Raw genomic sequence first — 21,765 nt, 5'->3', positions numbered from 1 at the left:
TATGGCCCTCAAGCCATGGTTTTCTATCACACAGGAGTATTCTGTTGCTATCACTACCTATAAACTGGCCCATGTAAATCCCAGTACTGCAAAGACATGGACATCTGCTTAACTTTATGCTGTAAATCACCTTACCAACCTCAGTTAACCTATGAATAATAACTACAGGCAGGAATTTTCAAATAATATTTTTCAGGACTGAGCCTTATGCTGTTTGTACTGTCCCATATTCTGATTCATCCATCCAGAATGGACAGCAGAATACTTGCAAATCAGAGAGTTTGAACGGGAAGTGTTTATCCCTTGATGCAGGGCTGATTTCAAACTCTGTTCAAACACATGGTCTATAAAAAGCATATATTACTGAAATAAATATATTTATGTACAAGACTGAAAACAAGTTACTAAAACGAAGCCTGGGGTCCATTTAAGGGGCATGAAAAAGTCCTGAGAGGACCAGTTCTGTTAGTCATGGAGAGGCTGCTGAAATTTTTTCTTCTCTCTTTCTCAAGTTTCATGCACAAAATCATAAACTCCAGCAGCAGGCTCCACCTGAAAAACTGTATCAGCAAGGACTGTCATCCCTTGCGCTACGTCAACACAGCAGGGCTGTTGAATTCTGCCAGAAATTCTTTGCAAAAGAAAAGGCAGGGGTGAGGTGACTCTCTGAGCTCTGGCTGCTCCCACTGAGCATCAGTGGGAATGAAAATCCCTTTACAAACATTCATTAAGCAGCAAACACTCTGCAATGCTGAGAGCTCTATGTGGAGGCAATACCTCAGTATTTCGAATTTTCTAGGAAAGGAAGAAAATAATTATGAACTATTACAGCTTAGGATTGTTCCAGGTCATTGCTCAGGACTGTCTGCCAATGCACAGCACGTACATAATTTTTAACTAATCAGGCAACCACGGAGAAACTTACTATTTCTGTAGCAAATTCCCCTCTGCGTTTCGTAAAAACTCCGCTCCCCAGCTGCTACACCAAATTCAGCTCCAGCATCCACGCTAGTTCCCAGCCCTGCAACCCGCGCCTCCGTTCAATTAAAATGTCACACTGTGGGGGGGGAAGACGACACACCACACGTGTGTAAAAAAAAAATTAGTTCAATCTCCAAATCCTTCCCTCCGGGGGGGGGGGGGGGGGGGGGGGGGGGGGTCAGCGCCGGAGGGGCGACTCCCGGCTCTGCGGGCAGCGTTTTTAAGAGGATCATCTCAATTTGCAAAAATGTACCGCGACGCTTTTTTTTTTTTTGGCTGGTGTGAGGCTGGGGTGGGGTTTTTCGCGCTTTCCCCACCACTGCCTTTCTTCCTGCCGCCGAGGCCAGCCCGGGGCGGAGGGGGCTGCCCTCCGCATCCCCGCCCGCTGCCGCGCCGTGCTCACCTGCTCCCGCGGGGCGGCGGCGGCTCCATCCCGCGGCGGAGGCGGCGCTCGGCCGTGCCGTGCCGGGCCGTGCCGTGCCGTGCCGTGCCGTGCCGGGCCGGGCCGGGCCGGGCCGGGCCGTACCGTACCGTACCGGGCCGGGCCGTACCGTACCGGCCGGGCCGCGGGGCCCCCGGCGGAGCGGCGCGGAGAGGAGCCCTCCCCGCACCTCTCCGCCGGGGCCACCCCCGGTCGGCGCGTCCCGATCCCCCACTTCCCCGCAAGCAGGAGGAGGCGGGGTATGGCAAAAAAAGGGCCGGGTTATCACTTCCCTGTTAACTCTTCTCCTTGCGGTCTTGTCTCGTCCCTTGGGTGTCTTCTGCGAGGAGGGTGGTGCTGATGGAGATGATGGTGGCGGTGGGATGCTCCGTCAAGGAAGTGGGGGGTTGGGGGCGGGGGGGAGTAGCAGGGTCCCCGAGCTCCTCTGAGCCGAGGTTGATGGGAGCCGTGCTGTCTGCCGATGGCAAAAGCGGCCAAGGAAGATTAGCCCTTGCTCATTTAAAGGTTAAGCCCAAAGCTAACCTTTGTGACTAGGTCCTGTCTGCTAGTCTTCCTATCCTGTGACGCTTGAGAGTGAATATTTTTTTCTTCCCCTACTCCCGCACTGATTTCTGTTAAAGCAGTCTAAAAATGGCAGATTGTTTCTATACTTTTTTATACCTACAGGTGTTTATTAGGCAAGTACAGAAAACCCCAGCCACGCACCAGGACCCCGATTCAATTAGCACTATAAACATGAGCTAAAGAGATAGTCCTGTCCCAAGAACTTACAAATTATGTGTAAGAGATTACAGGTAAAGAAGAATGCAATGAAACAATACCAGCCAGTATGACAGGCAGGGAACTGAGGACAACATTGCACAAAGCACTGAATGTATTGAACTATTTACTGTTACAAGTAGTCTTTTGCTCAAATCACCCTTAAGGTACCTGGAGACAGGATTATGAGGAACATGAGTGTGTATTGATGGGATTTTCAAAACTGCCAAAATTACTTAAGGACATGCATTCCCTTTATTTTGACAATCCCACTTGAACTAAAAGATTCGGGGAAAGATTGTAAGAACAAGATGAGAATAACTGTAATGAAAACACATAAACCTAATATTCTATTAAATGTACCACAGTCATGGAGTAATGATGAAACTCTTGGTCTCTATATGAAGGAATTCAACAGCGAGATAATAACTAATCTTAACACCCTCAAAGAGCTCTGACTAATTTGTAAGACATGAATGTCATTTGCAAACATTCTGTTGACTTGTCCCTGTTATTCCATACTTCCATGTACATTCTGCTAATTTAATTCTGTAATGTATTGTCAGCTAAATTGGCACAGACAAATTAGGGCCTGCCATTCCCAGACTCTTTCAGATACCTTTTTTGGAAGACGATGCCATATTTGCCTCATTCTTCCTTCAGGTAAAATTCCTCAAGTGTGAATACCACCTGGTCCATGCTATTTGTTGACATAATTCTTTACTTATTTTAAAAGCTCTTCAGTTTGAAATAACTGCCTCCAATTCAACCTTCTTAGAAAAAGATTCTGTTGTAGACTCATAAAACTCTACTGTGGGGAATTCACACAGCCTTTTCCCTTACCACCTAATCTTTCCTGGACGTTCCTTAAAACTACAGTTATGTATCAGTCCTACAGATTCTCTGCAGACTTCCTGCTTCTGATGCATTTAAAATAGATGTTAGCCATGCAGCTTAATACACTTTAGGAAAAAAAACCACCAAACCTCACATTTATTAAGGTCTCATCATGGTCTCATCATACAAATTTAGACAGAATGAAAATAGAATACCTTTTCCTCTGAAGTACTATGCATCTACAATTACATAATAAATTACAGTCTGTAGCAACCCCTCCTCCCTAAACAATTAAAAGGCCTTATTAAAATCAATTTTTTCTATATTAAAAAGGATTTAGGTCACTAAATTAAGTGACTAAACATTGGGAAAGCCAGAAGGCTGCCCATGAAACTTTAATTCAGACCTCTTGTGCATGTGCATTGCAACCCTGTACTTAATTATGAGTTTGTCTGCAGAATACCAGGCTCCATTTGGAACATCTGAAATTATGCAATGGCAAACATGTAAAACTGGCTAATTATGTTGCCTCTTGTGTTCCCATTCATTTATTCCTTTACTTTCTAGCATCTCTTTTATGCTCATCCCTTACCATCTCTCATCTGGAGATTGTTCTTCCCCTGGTCTGTCTGAAACCTTTACCCTTAGATAACCTTTTGAGGTCAGTCAGGTAAAGGCTTTTACCATAGGGGCTACAGCAATTGCTAATTATTCCTTCAAAGGTTATTTGTGATTTTTCTCCAAAGGTGAGGGGGGGGAAAAAAAAAAAAAGAAAAGAAAAAGGAATAAAAACAAAACAAGGGAAAAAAGAGAAGGAAAACCAAGGAAATAAAAGTTTCCAGGTTGAAGGAGTGAAGAAATAAGGAATCGAGGTCAGTCTTCATGATATCATAGAGCTTCCTTATTACAAAGGATCTGCTCTCAAATTACAAGCTTTACAAAGAGACAGTTGTACTTGAAAGCAAAAGGAGGCATTAAATTGCCGGGTGCCTTGGAGGGGAAGGATCATGCTGTATTTATAAATGAGGCTGCAGTGTCTCAGTAGACATTCTGCAAAACTAATGATTTTTTTTAAATTTGTGACAAAAACTCTACTTTATGTCTGCTTCTGTTGGAAGAAGGCCTCATCAGTCAAAGACGTTGTTTCCTCTCTACAGTAAGTCTTACAAAGAACAAACACCTTTGAGAGGCTTGTTTTCATGCAGATGCTTGAGAGGTAGTCATGAGCTAATGACTTACACCTTTGGTTGGTGAATTTGGTCTTCACATATAATGTTACTGTCAAACTTTAAAGTTGTTTTAAAAAGTTTTCCAGCAAAACTAACAAAAGATGGAAACAGTGGTGTTTGTGATAGTACTACAGTGAACTAAAAGCAGTATTTCCACTTCATGGGAAATTTTAGATCTGAAAAGGCTAAAGAAATAACTATACAATATTCTTTAGCAGTAACTATTAATTTTTTTTTTTTCTGGAACCTGAAAATCCAAAGAAAATTTGAGCTAGAAAAACCATCCTATTTCCCAAATGAAATGGGGTCTCTACAGGCTTAAGCTTCCCAGTGAAATTGAGTATAAACATATTTTGTTTTCCTGGCAATCTCAATACCACAAAAGTCAAATTTTCAGAAGTTGCTAAAAATGGTAGTTACTCTCCTGAGTGCTTCAATCTTTAGGGACTTTCTGACCCTTTCCCATACATGGTCTTTGCAATCATTGGAAATAGAAATAAATTCTTAAATAAAAATCATATCCTCTGCTTCTTATTTGCTTCCAGGAGTTCTAATAATAAAAAAATATCCCCAAAATTTTGATAATAGTGTGTGCTGAGCAATGCTGCAGGGTATAATGGATTTACTTTGAATGGGATAAGAAAGCAGAACAAATTTACTGAACATAAGCCATGTTACAGTCCAGTAAAATTAAACACTCATGACTTCAGGAACATAACTGTGCAGGTATTTTTTCCCATAGGCTTACTATGCTGTCAAGCTTGTATCGTGGGAGATTTTTAATGTGTGGCCTTCATAACCTACCATGCAAAGCTGCTGTGGGGATTAACTAGTTAAGAGTTGTAAAGTGCTTTGAAGATTATAAAGCATTAAGTTGCACAAGTGCTAAGCACTATTATTTAATACTTAAGTACAACCAAGCTTTACAGGACAACTCCCATTCACCTCTCTAGAAAGAGTCTTCGTGATTTCTTTGTGATTTCAGTACAGTTGTTGCAAGAGGTAAAGCAAGCAGAACTGGCCACAAAAGAGGGAAATTTCTTTCTTGTGTCACTATCAGAGACTAAAGTGAGATACAGCTGTAGTGGTATTGCAGAAAAATTAGTTGAAAAATAATTATTATGAAATGCAATAATACAAATTCACATAAAAATGCAGGACTCCTTAATGTGCCAGTACTGTCATTTTTACTACATCCTATCTTGCCCAAGTAGATCCACAGACTATTCTCCAGGAAGTAGAACTCCAAATCCCTATAGATGGACCTAATATGTCAATTTTATCAGCTGAAAATGCTGCCACGTGACAGTAGGGATAGGTAAAATCTGTACATTGGTAAGTTGTACTTCATACATATTTTAGCTTATTTAAGTCAAAATTTTGGAAGAAAGATGAACACAGGCTGTTGACTTTATCAGTCAGATTGGGAACATCTTGTTCTGATACAACTGCCTTGTTGGGTTTCATTTTGATACAAACCTTCCTCTTTCTTGTTCTGTAATGTCAGTTTTCAGCAGCAGAAGTCATTGGGATTTTTTGTGGTGGAAAAGGGACAAAGAATTTTTTAATAAAATAAAAATGCAAAACAGGACAAAAAAACCCATAATTTTGCACCTAAGTATGCTGGAGGCAGAGTAATACAAGTGTTTCAGGACTGCTGATAGGCACATACTATAGAGGTTAGGGTGGCATATTGTTGGACCCTGAGCTGCATCCAAGCATCCTGAAGTCACAAAGACCTTATTTGGCATGCAGAGAAGGAGGGTTGGGTTTATTCCTTACAAGGACTAATTATTATTCAGTGGAAGTGTCTTTTCATGACAAAGCACTTAGTACTTGCATTTCTTGCCTCTGCAAAAGTGCTGCAGACATTTCACAAGGACAGACTTTTCAAGTATATGCATTTCCTCTCTGTGGCTAAAAATAAAGATTACTTTTCTACAGTGTTTTAACATTTTGATCTCAATTGAAGCATATAATAAAAATTCAATTCACTGACTGTCTCCAGTATGACCTGAAATTCAGCTTTAGAGACAAGTAAAGGTAAAAGAGGGAGAACAGAAAGTAAATAGTGTACTTGCACAACAGAGATTCTTGTCCATTTCTGGGTCAAGGAAGCTACCCCTAATGCTTCTACTTCTCTTCAGAAATCATAAACATAGCTTCCTCTAGTAAGTTAATAACAATCATTGTGTCACAGAAGATCAAATTACTTGTCAAAAAACACAAATGAAGTCCATGAATAAGCCAGAGATCAACTTAGCTTTCTAGACACTGACCCCTGTCCCAGACTGCTTTAGATATTCAATTTATGGACAGCTTAAAACAGACTAGAACAGTGTGGTGCAGATTGTTCAGAGAAACGATTTGTGTATGGTGGCAAATTTGACTCTGCACACTCTGCTAGCAGGGTCTTACCAGGCTTTTGACCAGCTGTCCCCAGAGACATGGGGAACTGGAGGTAGTACTCTTCATTCAGATTCAGCTCTTTTAGCTCAAAAGTGTTCTTGCGAGATTCAGGGCTTCTTTGTTCTCAACAGGTTTTAGAGCTTTTCCAATCCTTTATGTGAGGCTCACCTCCACATTTGCTCTCCCACCACAATGGGAGAAAAACAGCAAAAAAAGCAACTCAGCTGTAACATTCTTTCCTTTTGTCTTTTCAGGAAACTTTTCTTTGATTTCCTTACTGCCTTCTCTTTTGTTTAAAGAATCTTAAATCATACAATGGCAGCTACTTGTTACTAATTTAAGAATCAAATTATGGGTTACTTATGGTGCTGCTCATACCAACAATAAACTACTTGACCTGCATTAGTATTCTTAATGCTTATTTTGGGAGAAGTGAAATTGTGTTTCTGAAAGGGCAGACATTTACCACATGCATTAAAAATCTAGTTAGAATTTGAAAAATATACAGTTGGCAATTCTGATGTCTGATTACCGAGCTTGAAAGAGGCAATGACTGCTATCAATTTCTCATACTGTGCAGATGATCACACACAGTTTGGAAATGGGTACATGTGATTCAGTTCTCATGTGCTTTTTGTGTATTGAACAAGAAACACTTAAACATTGTAAAAACAGAACCATCAACAAACGTTTTCAAATGTTGCTTAAACCAGTCTCTATCGTACAAGACAGAAAGAAATACAGTAAGTGAGCATCCCATCAGTCCCTCCATGGAATGGATCACACACCATTAGCAGGCAGTGCCTATGTGTCATGCTGGCAGTGGCCACATGGGCAGTATTGAAAGATGGCGTGTCCACAGTCTCCTCGTATTCACAGCAGACCAAGATCCATTACAGCAAGACCATGTGCATCTTTCTTATATCTTCCTTTCCTCAGCTGGAAGATGAGTTTAGACTAGGACCTTAAATATTGTCTTTCTCCTCTGAACTAGCTACCTGAACTACTGAGAATATGTCACATCTCTGGTACCCTAAGCTCCCAGCAGAAACTGTTTTTCTGGGGCTGTAGAGTTCTCTGTCTTTTCTCCATAGTACCTAGGGCTCCTATTCTTCCCATGCATACCCATATCCTATAACTCTCAGGATCAAATAGCCCAAAGTGCTCATTTTGACCCAAAGCATTGAGCTCTGTTTTCTTATCCATCAGCCCATTTCATGGGGGGAAGAGGAGGTGGCAGGGAGATTAGTCTAATTTATTCTTCTGATCACCAAGAAGCAGAAAACATACATGGTGTGCTCCAGTAAGACCTACTTGTCTAAACTGCATCAGAACTAGGAAAAGTCTCACTTTAGTTGCGTATGTGTAATAGTGTGAATTTCCATCCTAAGCAGAGAAAAATTCTGTAATGGCAAGAAAAGCTGTTAACATCAAAGAATCTGAATTTGAGTTCTCAGTATTTCTAAACTGAGAGTATATTCTAAACATATTCCCATGGTAATCTTCCTGCATACTCAATCCAGTGAAACACTGAAAATGTTTCTTCTATTCCTTTGTATTTAGAAATGGATTGATGGAAAGGAATTTTTTTGGAACCAGTTCTTAGAGATGGCTCATAGATCCATTATATTCCAGGACCTTTACCTTTGCCCATTTTTAAGTTAAATTAACAAAGTGAAGTGTCTTATGCTTCATGGCAAACTGATCTTCTCTCCCTTCTTTTTTAGTTTAATTTAGTTATATGAAAAGATATCTGGAAAAAAAAATGCTGTAAAAAATGAAGAGAACATTACTAAAAACAAATCCAAGCAAAGCACGTGTTGAAGAGTTGCAGAGTCCTCTCAGTCCAGAGGAACAGACTTAGAAAAAAATGTGCCCTTTTCTCAACCGTAACAATTAACTCAATAATAGGAGCTTCTTAAGATCTGGGAAGAACTCCTATTGTTGTTATGGGTCTCCACACAGGGGGATAGGATGGGCAAATCTCTATCCATGTTTATCATAGTCCCACCAAAAACTTCTACCTCGACCACCTCATTCCAGAATCTAGCTTTCTGCACCCTCCTATGAGCAAGAGGAAACTCAGATTCAGAAATGCAAGTGGAAGTGGAAGTGAGTGCTGAAGAACAATGATGTGGCATTCCAGAGACCACACCTCAAAGATCTTTCTTAAAGGCCAGCTCTAACTTCGTATAATAAGTTGTTCACAAAAGAGGGTCTCCAGCCAATGCCGTGAAAGATATCTGATTAAAAGATCAGAAAGTCTTCAAATTTGGCTGTGTGGGGCAGAAGAAAAGACTGTATATCATATACTACCCACAATCTACTCTCCTAAATCCCTGTGCCCCCTCTCCAGGCCACAGAATTGCAGGTGTGCAGGTGTTGCAAAAGCATCCCTAGGCTATGCTCTGGATAGGAATTAAGTCATTTACTAGGTCCTGGGAATCTTACTCTCTTTCCATATCTGAAACTTTTTAATAACTTTCCTTTTCCTTCTCCAGAAAGGAGAAAAATCTTGGGGAAAATCCTGACAAGGCTGCTGAACTGTTATTCCAGTCTGTTGCAATTTCAGGCACAAAAGAACACTACCTCACTTGGAATTTCTCATCTTTGTTCCAGGCAATAGCTCCCTCAGCTTTACTTCCCAAGAAGACCCATGCGGAGCAGGGGGATTCACTCCTCTCACAGGGGCAGTAAGTACTGAGTTGCTATCCTGGTTTTATATTATGGAACTATTTCCAGTTTGAAGGGAGTTGCCTGTAACTTCCAGCTGGGTCTTTAACAGAGGTTTCCACTTAATTGTTTATAACGCTTTTTTTTCACTTTTTATAACAAACTGTCTTTCTGAATTTCACTTCTCATCTTGAAAATACACCTTCTTTAGTTCACTAAAGCTGTAGGTTCACTTTCCTTGTGCCTCTGAAGGATCCTAATACCAGTAAGATCACCCAAAATATACAACAGAACTTTAGCAGACTTTGAAATGGTTAGCCATTTTAGACTTACCCATAGAGCTTACTTTCCAAGAACATTCGGATTTCTCCTTTGGAAGCATACTGCTGTCGCCAGCAGGGAGAAATGAACGTGTTCCTCCATTGATCTCACCTGGAGCATTTAGGCCTGAAGAGAGTGACCAGTGGCAGGAAAAGCACCTGGCATAAGGAGTAAAAAGATGTGGTTGAAATGCAGTACTCCCAAAATCTTTAAACAGAAAAGCTGTGTAAAATGCTCTTGAGCAGAGGTTGACTTTAGGTTGGCATCTCTGTATTTTGACGGGAATTGCAACAAAGACCTGAAGGAAAATGTCTGGTAAGGGCCAGGATGCTGAGTGTTATTGCATTCAGAGGGATAGGGAGCAGGGAAATTCTTTAGCTTCTCTGGATATGCTTACACAGTAAGTTGTTTGGCTTCTACAAGTTCACCCACTACCAATCACACTTGTCACATAGCTGTGCACTAGTTCTGCATCCACAGTAAAGGATGAGCTTGCTAACCACGTCTGCACTTGCACAACATATAAAATTCCCACTAAATCAGACAAATGGATGCTGCTGAGCCATCTGCTTGAAAGTATGTTTAGTTACATAACAAAGTTACAACTACTTCCTCACAGATGAAGCTATCTCAGCTTAGATGGCTACAGAGAGAGGACTGTGCATCTGAAATATCCCCACAAGACAAGAAAATACAATGTAGGAACTGTATAAGACCTGTGCTCTTATGCAGAAGTGTGGAAGCCTGGCAGGATTCCTTAGGTAATCACTGAACTGAATCCTACTGTCTTAATTTGAGTGAATATCTAGATATCCCTTAAGTCAATATGAGACGTATTTAGACTGGAGTTCAGAAAGCAGATCAGACAGCAAAATATAGGGATGTTAGGATTTATGAGTCTTAACTTTAAAAAAAAAGTGTTCTTTTTGGTTGATTCATAGTAAGAATCACAAGACCAGCCTCTGTTCCCAAATTTGCACTTGCTACTGATGTGAAGTGCCCCTTGAGATTCTTGTGCTGCTTTGATAAATACTTACAATCAGCCCAACTAGAAATCTGACTTGCTTTCCTTGGGACATGAACTTCAAATATTTTTGGAAACATGTAATTTGTTGGAGTTTAATACTATTTTGCAGCATTAGTATTTCTTGTCTTACTTGTATTACTCCACAGTTTGGCTTAAATTATATCTATATGTAGATCATATTTTAATAATAGAAACAAACATTTATCAGAAATTTTCAGTGCTGTTCTCCAAGAGTCATGATATTTTCCCTAATTTCTTTTTGGTATTGTTACAAATGAAATGTTTTTGCTTTGTATATGTGTTTTATTTGTTCATTTAACTGTACTTTTCTATTCTACACAGACTCTCAACCTGTACTCATCATCTAAGCATCTGACTCACTCTTCAAGCATATGAGTAGAATGAGGGGTATAGATTCACCAGTAGTCCCATGATTCTGCCTTATCTGTTTAGCTCAGCTCTCACATTTCAACCTCTTATGTGAGTCTGGAGATCAGTATAGTGGACACCCAGCCCAAAGGGCCCAATACGCCAGGATGTAGGAGGCAACTTGTGCATTATGGCAGAAAGCTAGGTTGTGTCACACCTTTTAAACATATCCTCAAGACTCTGAAACCTTTCCATGAGTATTGGTGACCTTATGCAGGAGTCTTGTGAGAAGGTGGTACTCTGATGGAGAAAGGTCATATGAACAAACCCTTTCAGAGCTCATGCTGGTGTGCATTCAGGACACACAGCTCTTAGGAACAAAGGGTCACTCTAAGGTTGATGCAAACTTTACTTTCTGCTCTGCATAGGCCTAACTCAAAAAGGACTGGCTGGTCCCACAGTGCAGGCAGCATGTATTTCTGAAGTGACTGTACACAGGGAAAAGGAAACCTATTCCTGTGTTATACCTCAAGCCCCACGGGTTTATCTTTATTATTCTTTTACTACTGAGAATTTTCAGGGCTCTAAAGAAAAAAATGGTATTTCAGCAATGGCTATCTGTCTACTCTGAGGAGGAGTGATGGCAAGTTTTGAAAGAATTTGCCTCAATCAGAGAAAAATTATTGGTCTGAAACACAAACCTCATGTTGGTCAGTGGCAGACACATTCTTCATGTAACATTCTCCACTCTTAGTGACCATTATCCTGATAGGAGATCCCTGATCTCCAGAGAGCAGACTGTACATTCCTAGTCCAAGGCTGCCACTAGGACATTGAAAGATAAGGAAAGACAGGGACAAGATTCTCACCTACAGTGAGGCCCTTCTAATCAACACTGTAGCCTTTATAATGTCTTCACAAGGGAAGCTACATCTAACAAACTGATTCTTGCTGCCAGGAAGGTTGGTCAGTACATGCCACTGTTGTGCTCCTTCATTTATTACCCTTGTTTCCTCAAAGGAGATGTAAGTGCACAGGCTCATAGCTAGTTACACTTTCTTTCAGAGATAACAAGGCTCCATGGAGAAGAAGACCACATCAAAAATCACAAGATCATCAACCAAGAGGACAAGAACTGCCAGTCTTGTGACAACCACAGTATATTCTTTGAGAACTAAAGTGCAATATCTGATACCTCCTTTTAACTGCAGCTTCCTCTTACATAAGCAGCCCCTTCTTAGCAAGAGATGCCTTAAATGACCATCAAGTCAAGAGCTATAAATTTATATTACAGAACTGGGTGCATTCCTTTCTACTTAGGTGCATACTTGTGATTGTCCTTCTCACCTCTACCACAAGGAGCAATTCTTTACCATCTGCAGCAAGATAAACAATTAACTTAAATATCTTTGAATATTTGATATTTTGTACAAAGTCTGGCAGAGAACATTTGAATTATAAACATTTACATTACACGTATCAGTTATTGCTTTCTCTCTTTTATGCAAGAAAGCTTTATTTGTAAATAGTTTAATTTTCCTTTATCTCAGGTCCTTCAAAGCTATAACACCTCTATATTAGAAGACTGTATCCCTAGGATTTCAAATTTAAGTACAATTAAGACAGTATAACTCTGAGTTTTCCTCCAGCCCACACAAATTCTCAAACCAAATGTTTAAAAGAGCTACTCCTTTTGGCAACACTGAAGCTTTTCAGTTTATCAGCTTTCTTATTCCAGGAATCTCAGAGAAGTTTTTAGCTAATTAAATCCCATAAGCACATATAAAAAAAATATTTAATTTGCCATCTTGGTTAAAGTTTTAAAAGATGATTGGATCACTCCATTTACTTCCACAGTCAATAATTTTATTTTGTTACAAATTTAAGAGAATACTAGCAGAATCTTTCCTTAACAGTTTCCTTGCCAATATTTTGCTATTATAGAAAAAATAGGACCATATAGGTCCCTTTCTGATTTCTCAATTAAAAAAAAAAAAAAAAAATACATCTCTGATGGACTCATCTCTGTTAACTTGGTACCCCTTAAACTCCCTGTCTGACCAGGTGTACTTATCTACCTAACAGTCCATACTCCCATATGGATAGCAGGGAAAGAGAGACAGGCAGTTTGTCACACTCTTTAAAAGGTGGGATGATCTGCCTACCAGGGGTTCCTTGTACTGTCTGCTAAAAAGCCAATTGAACAAATTAAATTGGAGCACATGTTTAGTGTGCTTCAATAACGTGCTCAGATGACTCTGGTCAAGAGGAATATAGCCCAACAAAGCTGTGTGATTTGAGTAAGAAAGACAATTAAGTGCAAAGGTAACTGTTTTATAATTTTTCCAAAACCAGAAAGATAGCAAAGAGCAAATGCAGGGTCAGATTTCACTATCACCACTCACATTTAGTAGTGCTTTCTAGTTAAGTAAGTTGTTACTGGCTACTTATCCAAATGTGTCTAAAGAAATTTAGCAAAATCAGGTTGTCTGAGATTGAAAATAAATTATTGACATATTCTGTATTTGGATGATTAAAGGGAGATACCAAGTTGTTTATTCAAGTACCAAATTTAGACTCTTTGTCAATGAGAGTAGGCTACATAATACATCTGATGATCTGGACACAAGTCCCAGGTCTCCCTTGCTGTGTATAGTGCTATATATCTGCCCAATTACAAGCCTGAAGAAGTGCTTCAGCTAGTTCAGATAATTAAATTTTAAATCTAATGTTCATATGAATTTTTAACGTGGCATGAAAACCCAGGGTTCATAAATCATTTACAACAACACAAGAAGGCGTTCTTTGCCATCTCTGACCAATGTGTCACTCAGATCAACAAAAATCCTTTCAGAACCTTCAATAAGCCAATATATGCCTTTGTAAAATATGCCTCTTTATAGATCCTGAAGAGCTGGCTCTGCTCTATAAGAAACATAGGCTTACCAGCAAAGAAGGAAGGGGAAGTGGTACATATATACTTCTTAGAAGGGACCATCTCAAAAAAGAAAATATAACATCCATAAAGGCTAGGTAGAGGAAGTTGTTTTCCTTGGCTATTAGAAGGATACTGCTGCTTGACCTAACGAAGTGACTTTGCTGCCATTATAGCTGATGTGGCAAGTTTGGTCTATTCTTTTGTTGAAATATTCATTTGTGTCACTTTTGGAAGAAGGGGCAGGCAACTTGGAAGGACTTCAAGGATGTTGTGATGTTATGTAGGGAAAAAAATAGAAGGGCAAAAGCTCAGCTAGAACTTTGTCTGCTGCCATAAAAAACAACAAAAAACATTTCTATGAATCAGCAACACAAGGAGGGCTAAGGAGACTCTCCAGCCTTTACTGGATGCAGAGGGAAACACAGTGACGAAAGATAAGAAAATGGCTGATGTACATAGTGACTGCTTCAGTAGAACCAGTTGTCCTTGGGGTACCCAGCCCCCAAAGCTGGAGACGGAGAGGAAGCACAATGAAGTCCCCATAATCCATGATCCAAAGGGAACTGGTCAACAACCTGTTACATCACTTAGACCCATACAAGCTCATGGGGACAGATAAGATCCATCCAAAGGTACTGAGGGAGCTGGTGGAAGTGCTCATCAAGCCACTTTCCACAATTAACTAGCAGTCCTGGCTAACTGAGAGGGCCCCATTTTCTGGAATTTAGTAAATGGGACACCCATCTACAAGATGATTCAGAAGGAGGAGCCAGGGAACTACAGGCCTGTCAGCCTGACCTTGGTACCAGGGAAGGCTATGAAACAGATCATCTTGAGTGCTATTGCATGGCACATACAGGACAACCAGGGGATCAGGCCAAGCCAGCATGGGATTAGGTCCTGCTTGACAAACCTGATATCCTTCTATGATACAGTGACCCTCCTAATAGATGAGGGAAGGGCTGTGGATGTTTGTCTATCTGGCCTTCAGCAAAGCTGTTGATTCTGTCTCCCACAGCATTCTCCTGGAGAAACTGGCTGCTCATGGCTTGGACAGATGTACACTTCACTGCGTGAAAAACTGTCTGGATGGCCAGGCCCAGAGAGTGGTGGTGAATGGAGTTACATCCATCTGGTGGCCAGTCCCTAGTGGGGTTCCACAGGGCTCGGTGTTGGGCCAGTCCTGTTTAACATCTTTACTGATGATCTGGGAATCGAGTGCAGCCTCAGTCAGTTCACAGATGACACTAAGTTGTGCAGGAGTGTTGATCTGCTGGAGGGCAGGAAGGTTCTGCACAGTGATCTGGACAGGCTGGATTGACAGGCCATGGCCAGTGGTATGAGGTTCAAAAAGGCAAAGTGCCGGGTCCAGCACTTGGGTCACAATAACCCCATGCAATACTACATGTTTGGAGAAGAGTGGTTGGAAAGCTACACAGCAGAAAAGCACCTGGGGGTGCTGGTCAACAGCAGCTGAACATGAGCCAGCTGTGCCCAGGTGGCCAAGAAAGCCAGTGGCATCCTGGCCTGTATCAGCAATGGTGTGGCCAGCAGGACCAGAGCAGTGATTGTCCCCCTGTACTTTGCACTGGTGAGGCCATACCTCGAGTGCTGTGTTCAGCTCTGGGCCCCTCACTGCAATAAAGACATTGAGGTGCTGGAGCGAGTCCAGAGAAGGGCAACAGAGCTGGTGAAGGGTCTGGAGCACAGGTCTTATGGGGAGCAGCTGAGAGAGCTGGGAGTGTTTAGCCTGGAGAAAAGGAGGCTCGGGGGAACCTTATCACCCTCTACAACCACCTGAAAGGAGATTGTAGGAAGGTCAGGGTTGGTCTCTTGTCCCAGGTAACAAGTGAAAAGACAAGGCCTCAAGTTGCTCCAGCATAGGTTTAGATTGCATATTAGGAAAAATTTCCTCACTGAAGGAGTGGTCAAGCATTAAAACAGGCTGCCCAGGGAAGTGGTGGAATCACCACCCCTGGAAATGTCCAAAAGATGTGAGGATGTGGCACTTGGGCATATGGTTTAATGGTAAACATAGTAGTGCTGGGTTAATGGTTGGACCCAACCATGGAGGTCCTTTCCAACCTTAGTGATTCTGTGGTTCTATAAAAGAAAAGAACAGAAGCATGTTGAAATACCACATTCTTTGGTCATTAGTGTTCAAAGCAGTTTAGTCAGAAAGATGTCCCCTTACACAGCAATCTACAGATACATGAGTAATTTCACTGTAGACATTCACTAAGCATGAAGCATCAGTGACAGAAAGAAAGAAACAAAAGAATGTGAGTTTTCTCATCTTCTAGTGAGTTTTCAGTAAAATTTTTGAACAGAGAAGCAAGCTCTGTTGTAGCTGCAAATAAAAATCCCTATTTTTAACATCTGAGACAATAGTTGTCTTATAGCTTCCCATCCCTTTGGTGCCTTCTTAGAGACAACCTTTTGTTCTACAGCCTCAGGCTACTTTTTTCAACCCTTGCTTTCTACCACAAATGTGTAAGGTTGCATTTTCAGGCATGGTGATTACTCATGGGATCCGAGTCTTTTCTTTTAGCCTTGTCTGCCTGTTGACATGTTTTAAGTCCCTAACAGCTCTGACACCCGTATCTAACCTTTTTGTTCACCACCCTGAGCTGAATTGCAGTAAAGAGGTTATAGTTTAATTACCAAGGAGATCCACACTCTTAGTTAGCCCACATTCAGCATTTGACCTAGCTCACTTAAATTCTATTCTAGGAAACTTTGCACTGAACCTCAGGGAGACTCTGAGCACAAGCTCTCTGTGTCAGACAAGAGCATTGAAAGACAGCTTTATTGAATGCCTGAATATAAGGCTAAATTTCTGAAATAATAGCATTAGACTTTTCCAGAAAATTCTCTGTAGACAAAGAGCCAAATACTTCAGATTTGGAAATCTAACTCCTAGAAAAAGGTAGAATTATTTTTTCCTAAAACCACAAATGCCATTTTTCACATTTTCCAGAAGCCAGCTGAGGACAAGAGCCATGTGCTATCTTCCATGAATGCCATCCTTATGTGGTTAAATCTCACCATATGGATGAGCTTTGGCAGATGCCAAACTGTTAGTGCCATGAGACAGATAAATGTCTAAAAGAGCAGAGCTTTCAATGACAAGCACCGTATCTGTCTTAAGGAATAAACCCATCTGCATTCCTAGCCAAAGTCCCTTTACTAAGTCATATAGCCTTCTGTCTCCACACTGTTCTCTGCCAGAGTATTGGTCAAATTTTCTATCTTGCCCCCTACCTAAGCTGCTTCTTAAAGCTCACATTAGCATCCTAATGAAAAATTAATCATTTTATAATTGATATCCAGCAATTAAGAGTTTTACATTTCATTTTCATTTTATTATTTCTGTAAAATTATCTGGAAGAGTTAACAAGGCTTAAATATTTTAAATCAAATCAGAGCCATTAATTATCTGCCTTTTTTTAATAATAGAAATTATGCATACAATTTCAATGGAAAATTATCTGGAAGTGTATCTGAGTCACTCTCCATGATGTTATCAAAGTTAGTAACAGCCTTACTGGGACTGTCCAGGGAATAAGAAATACTAATTATATCGTCTGGCTCTGACTGACTTCACAGTACTTTACAAAAATAAAAAGCTATTGTATGTAGCCTACTTAAATCTAACACAAGAGAGCCTCATGAACAGAAATTTATAAAAATCCTAATGTGGGCTTTGCTATTTGAAAAATCTTGGATGCTAATTCAAACAAGAATAATCTTTTAGGAATGTGTGTTTGATTGTTTTTTCAAGCTCTTCTGTTGATTTGGCATGCAGGGGAGTAATAGAATTGTAACAACTGTGATGAAGCTTTATTGAATAGAAACTGACATTTCTGACAAGTGGTTTCGATTTTTTTTCTTCTTAATGTCCAATAGATTTGAACATAAATATGTAATTCACTACAGAAGACATGAAAGTCCTTAGACCTTTTTCTGAGACTAGTCTGGAACTGATGGGTTACTAGGATTTATTTTTCCTTAAACAAAAGAAGAAATCGTATGTTACACATCATCTGCCATTCGAGCCAAAATTTTCTTTGCCCAGTCTCAACTAAAGCAGACAAACCTCCTCATATGACTGATTTTCCTTGATAGCCTACCTGCTGCACACACAGCATTTTTCACAGGAGAGAAGCAGTGGGGAAGGTTTTAATTGCAATATCCTATAGTTTGCATGTCAACAATGAGTGGGAGCCTTTTTTCGATGCCCAGAAACTTCTCAGTAAGAATTATGACAATTACTAATTTGTGAAGCAGCTGTTTCTGAATCTGAGGAAAGGGTCTCACAGGTTATACTCAAAAAGTCCTCTGGAATGGAGACAGAATAAAGTGGTAAGAAGGGTTATAGAAACAGGAGATAATGAGGAAGCTGTAGCTAACTCGTGGCAAAAATGAACTTTACAGGGAAACATGTCTCAGTTTCTAAACCATACCTCAGGTATGAGCTATATGTTTCTGTTTCTGGCAGATGAGGAACTACTGGAGTCCTGCTAGTGATGGAGACTACACAGCCACTTCTAAACATACAATAAAGGACCAAATTTACATATTATATTCAATTATTACATGAAAATAGGAAATGTTTTTTCATAGGAAAAAAAGAAAGATGTCAGTAGTCTGTATCATAAGGTGGTCTGTATCATAAAGTTCTTGATAGATTCCAAGTGTTTTTACAGTATGTCATCCAATCCTCTGTGCAGTATTTTAATTTTAAGAAATCCTCGGGGTTTCCCTCACTGGACATTGCCTGGGGATTATTAATGGGTTCATATCAAAGTTTTTTATAACATACCCTAGCAATTTATTCAAAGTCGTGAAAGAAACTTTGGCAGTGCTCAAGCTAAGCAGGAAGGCAAATACGAAACAACTACATACTACAACCCTCACTGCTCATCTGGTACTTTCTCTAGTCTCCAGAATATGTAAGCAAATCAGTGACAATTGTGTCTGAATGCTATCTAATGCCATTAAATATCTGTGGGTAAATGAGGAGAAAAGGTCTCCCACGTAACTTCTACACAGAAGCCAACCTGGCTTTCTCAGACAATATATTGTGCTTAAAAAGAACAAACACATTTGTTCTAAAATATTTTAGTTACTAAAAAAACTCTACCTTCCGTCCTCATCCACAACCAGTATAACCAGAAAACCCTTTCCTTCATTTGCTGTAGAGTTTTTGTCCCCTTAAGAATCTTTTACTTTTTACCTACATAGGGAGTTGCCTGGGTAGCTTCAGGAGTTCAGGACAGATGTGCATGAGTAACACACAAGCCCAGATATGCCACAGAGTCACTTGGACATCATGGCTTTTTATTTCCCAGAACACTGACTGGGGCCACAGTGCTGCCTCAAGACTGTTCAGGCATTAACACATCACTGTTTAAGCTAAAAAGCAAAGTGCCCAAAAAGAAATTGTCGTCTCCTTTCCCTCAAGGAAACTTTGTTCTTGTCCCTCTTTGAACTTCAGGTTTGTCACTAATGAATGCTCTGTTGGGAGGTCTACAAGGGGCAGCCCGGAACTCCAGCTAATACTGCAAGTTGGAGCCTGACTGAGCTTATTCAGACATCTGTGTCTCTGCGCTGCACCTCCCAGTATGCCTGACTTTGAGATGTTTGACCAGCAAGAAGCCAGCTAGCATCCAGCTGGGCCCACAGTTCAGGCTCAGAGCATCTGTCTACTTCAGATGAGCTGTCCCTCAAAGCAGAACAGCTGTACTCCTGTGACTGTCATCTCAACTAAAGTGCCTGCACAGACACACTGCAAGCCAAACCAGCAGTCAATAACAGAGACAACTGTAACAGCATTTCATCTCAACTCCCTATTGCCACATATTCTGACATATACATCCCTAAAAAGAACTGGCCTCAGGCTACATTATGGGATTTAGGTCCCATTTCTGGTTGTGTCTATACTCACTGTACAGAAATAATAGGCTCTCATGGCTTTTCTGGAAGACGTGTATGTCACAAAATGTCTGTTTCCTCCTACAGATCTAAGAGCAACTTCCCAGGCAAAGTGAGAGAATACATAAATAGAAATGAAATACTGTATTGGGCTTCAGAACACCTTCATTGAAGGAGTGGGCAGGAGGCAGCAGATTCCTTCCTACTGCTTCTCCGAGATGTCACACTACACTCCTGGTTAATGTCCTGCAGTCCTACAGTATGAGCACAAGGCCACATCTAATGACCAGAGGAAAATATGATATTCCAACATCAAAACACATCAGGAAATACTTTGCTGATTTTTGTATTTGAAAGAATTAAGGAGCTGTAGAATTAAGCTTTGAAAGCCTAGATTTATGCTCTGCTCCTCTTCAACCACCCTGAAGTCATAACTACCAACACCAGAGAAATAACTATCAACTTTATAGGACTAAAAAGTTTCAGTCATGAACTTAGTTCTGTAACTGTTGAATGATAGTCACTGTTCAAGTGAGGCTGCTCATGTGCATAAAGATTTTCATATGGGTACATTTTGCAGAATCCAATTTTTTGAGGCATCCTAGTGAATAGCATCTCCTGCTAAAATCCTTTTAAGCAGCTGTGTGAATGGATGTTAACATGATTGGAAGAAAATTCCTTCATGAATTATCTTCAGCCTTCTACAAAACACAAATGCTATTACAAGAAGATAGTGAAAATGTGTAATTAGACCTAGAGCTGCAGGTGATATGCACTGAGAAACATTTGAATATCTTTCTAGAGAATGCATCATGATCACTGTTGCCTTCCTGGGAGAAAAGGTGATTCTTGCAAAATAATTGTAAATACAACAATCTTAGAGTTACTGTTGCTTACATTACTGTGATTCTCCCGCATGAGTTTTGAAAATATGCAATATTCAACTCAGTTATAGAAATTTCCCTTTAGATGGCAATCTTTAAGGGATTTCAAGGGAAGAGAGGGTTTTTGAAGTCTGTAATTACAGACATGAAACACATTTTGCCACACAGCCCTTCCTTAGCTGTGCTGCTTAATTTCAAGGCTCAATGCTGCTATTATCAACTAAATTGCATACTGTATCCATAATAAAACCAAATAGGTTCTTCTGGAATGGAGATACTTAAGCATATTAAAATTATCTAGTGTCTTTGCTCTCATTATACCTACATGGCTCCCTTAGGCCCCCAAGTAACAAGAAGACAGAAGGCCTAATGTCTGATATTCCTGTGAGTTAATCCTGCTTACAGCACCTGTATCCCTACCTATCCCTCTGTAAACCTGAGAGAGCTGCACTGAGAACAGTGCGATAAATACGTGTGTGTATTTGTGTGATTGACAGGCATTTTTCCTTTGTCATAATACCTAACACAATTTACAATTTACAAATACATTTTGTGCTTAGACAAGTAAGTGTTGCTGTTTCTGACCTGCTGCCCAGAGCTCCATGGCAAAAAAAAAAAAAATTTGTCAAAAGAATTATCCACTAAACAACAGTTTTGATATACTGCAGTTGACAGCACATTAATTGTCTTCAGTTCCTCTACTGAACTTAGTCACTTATTTTTGCTTATATACATAAGGATCCTCAATAATTATAATAAATCCTTGAAACCCTTATATTTTCTCTATTTTTATTTTTTATAAATTAAAATTCTGGTGATACCCCTAAATACAAGAATCAAGTAGAACCCAGAGTAAAGTATAATTTTTTTGCAAACAGCTTAAAGAATGAGTTCATTTTCAATCGACTTCCAGGGAGACTTCAGAGAAATTTAATGAACAAAGTATTTCCAAACGCTGC

The 21,765-nt window shown here is 40.2% G+C and overlaps 1 protein-coding gene and 1 long non-coding RNA gene across 4 annotated transcripts in view; one reads left to right on the top strand and one right to left on the bottom strand.

Annotated features, from left to right (window-relative positions):
• TRMT9B (tRNA methyltransferase 9B (putative)) overlaps positions 1 to 21,765 on the bottom strand; it is a 119,099-nt gene that overhangs the window by 19,103 nt on the left and 78,231 nt on the right. The window contains exon 3 of one of the 3 annotated variants that reach the window (XM_032108867.1): positions 9,664 to 9,809. In XM_032108867.1, the coding sequence (XP_031964758.1) occupies positions 9,664 to 9,689 (26 nt within the window). In that variant the 5' untranslated portion in view covers positions 9,690 to 9,809. Of the gene's footprint in view, positions 1 to 925; positions 1,017 to 1,384; positions 1,436 to 9,663; positions 9,810 to 21,765 lie in introns of those variants that run through there. The other 2 variants (XM_032108866.1, XM_032108868.1) reach the window with 2 other exon arrangements.
• Positions 1,499 to 21,581, top strand: LOC116443944. The gene is made up of 4 exons (XR_004240111.1): positions 1,499 to 1,662; positions 9,277 to 9,350; positions 12,113 to 12,205; positions 19,486 to 21,581. It is a non-coding gene; the product is annotated as an uncharacterized LOC116443944 (long non-coding RNA).

This window comes from Corvus moneduloides, chromosome 5, assembly GCF_009650955.1.
Source record: "Corvus moneduloides isolate bCorMon1 chromosome 5, bCorMon1.pri, whole genome shotgun sequence".
Classification (NCBI taxonomy): Eukaryota; Metazoa; Chordata; class Aves; order Passeriformes; family Corvidae; genus Corvus; species Corvus moneduloides.
The sequence above is the reverse complement of the archived record's forward strand: the minus strand, read 5'-3'. Positions and strand labels throughout refer to the sequence as shown.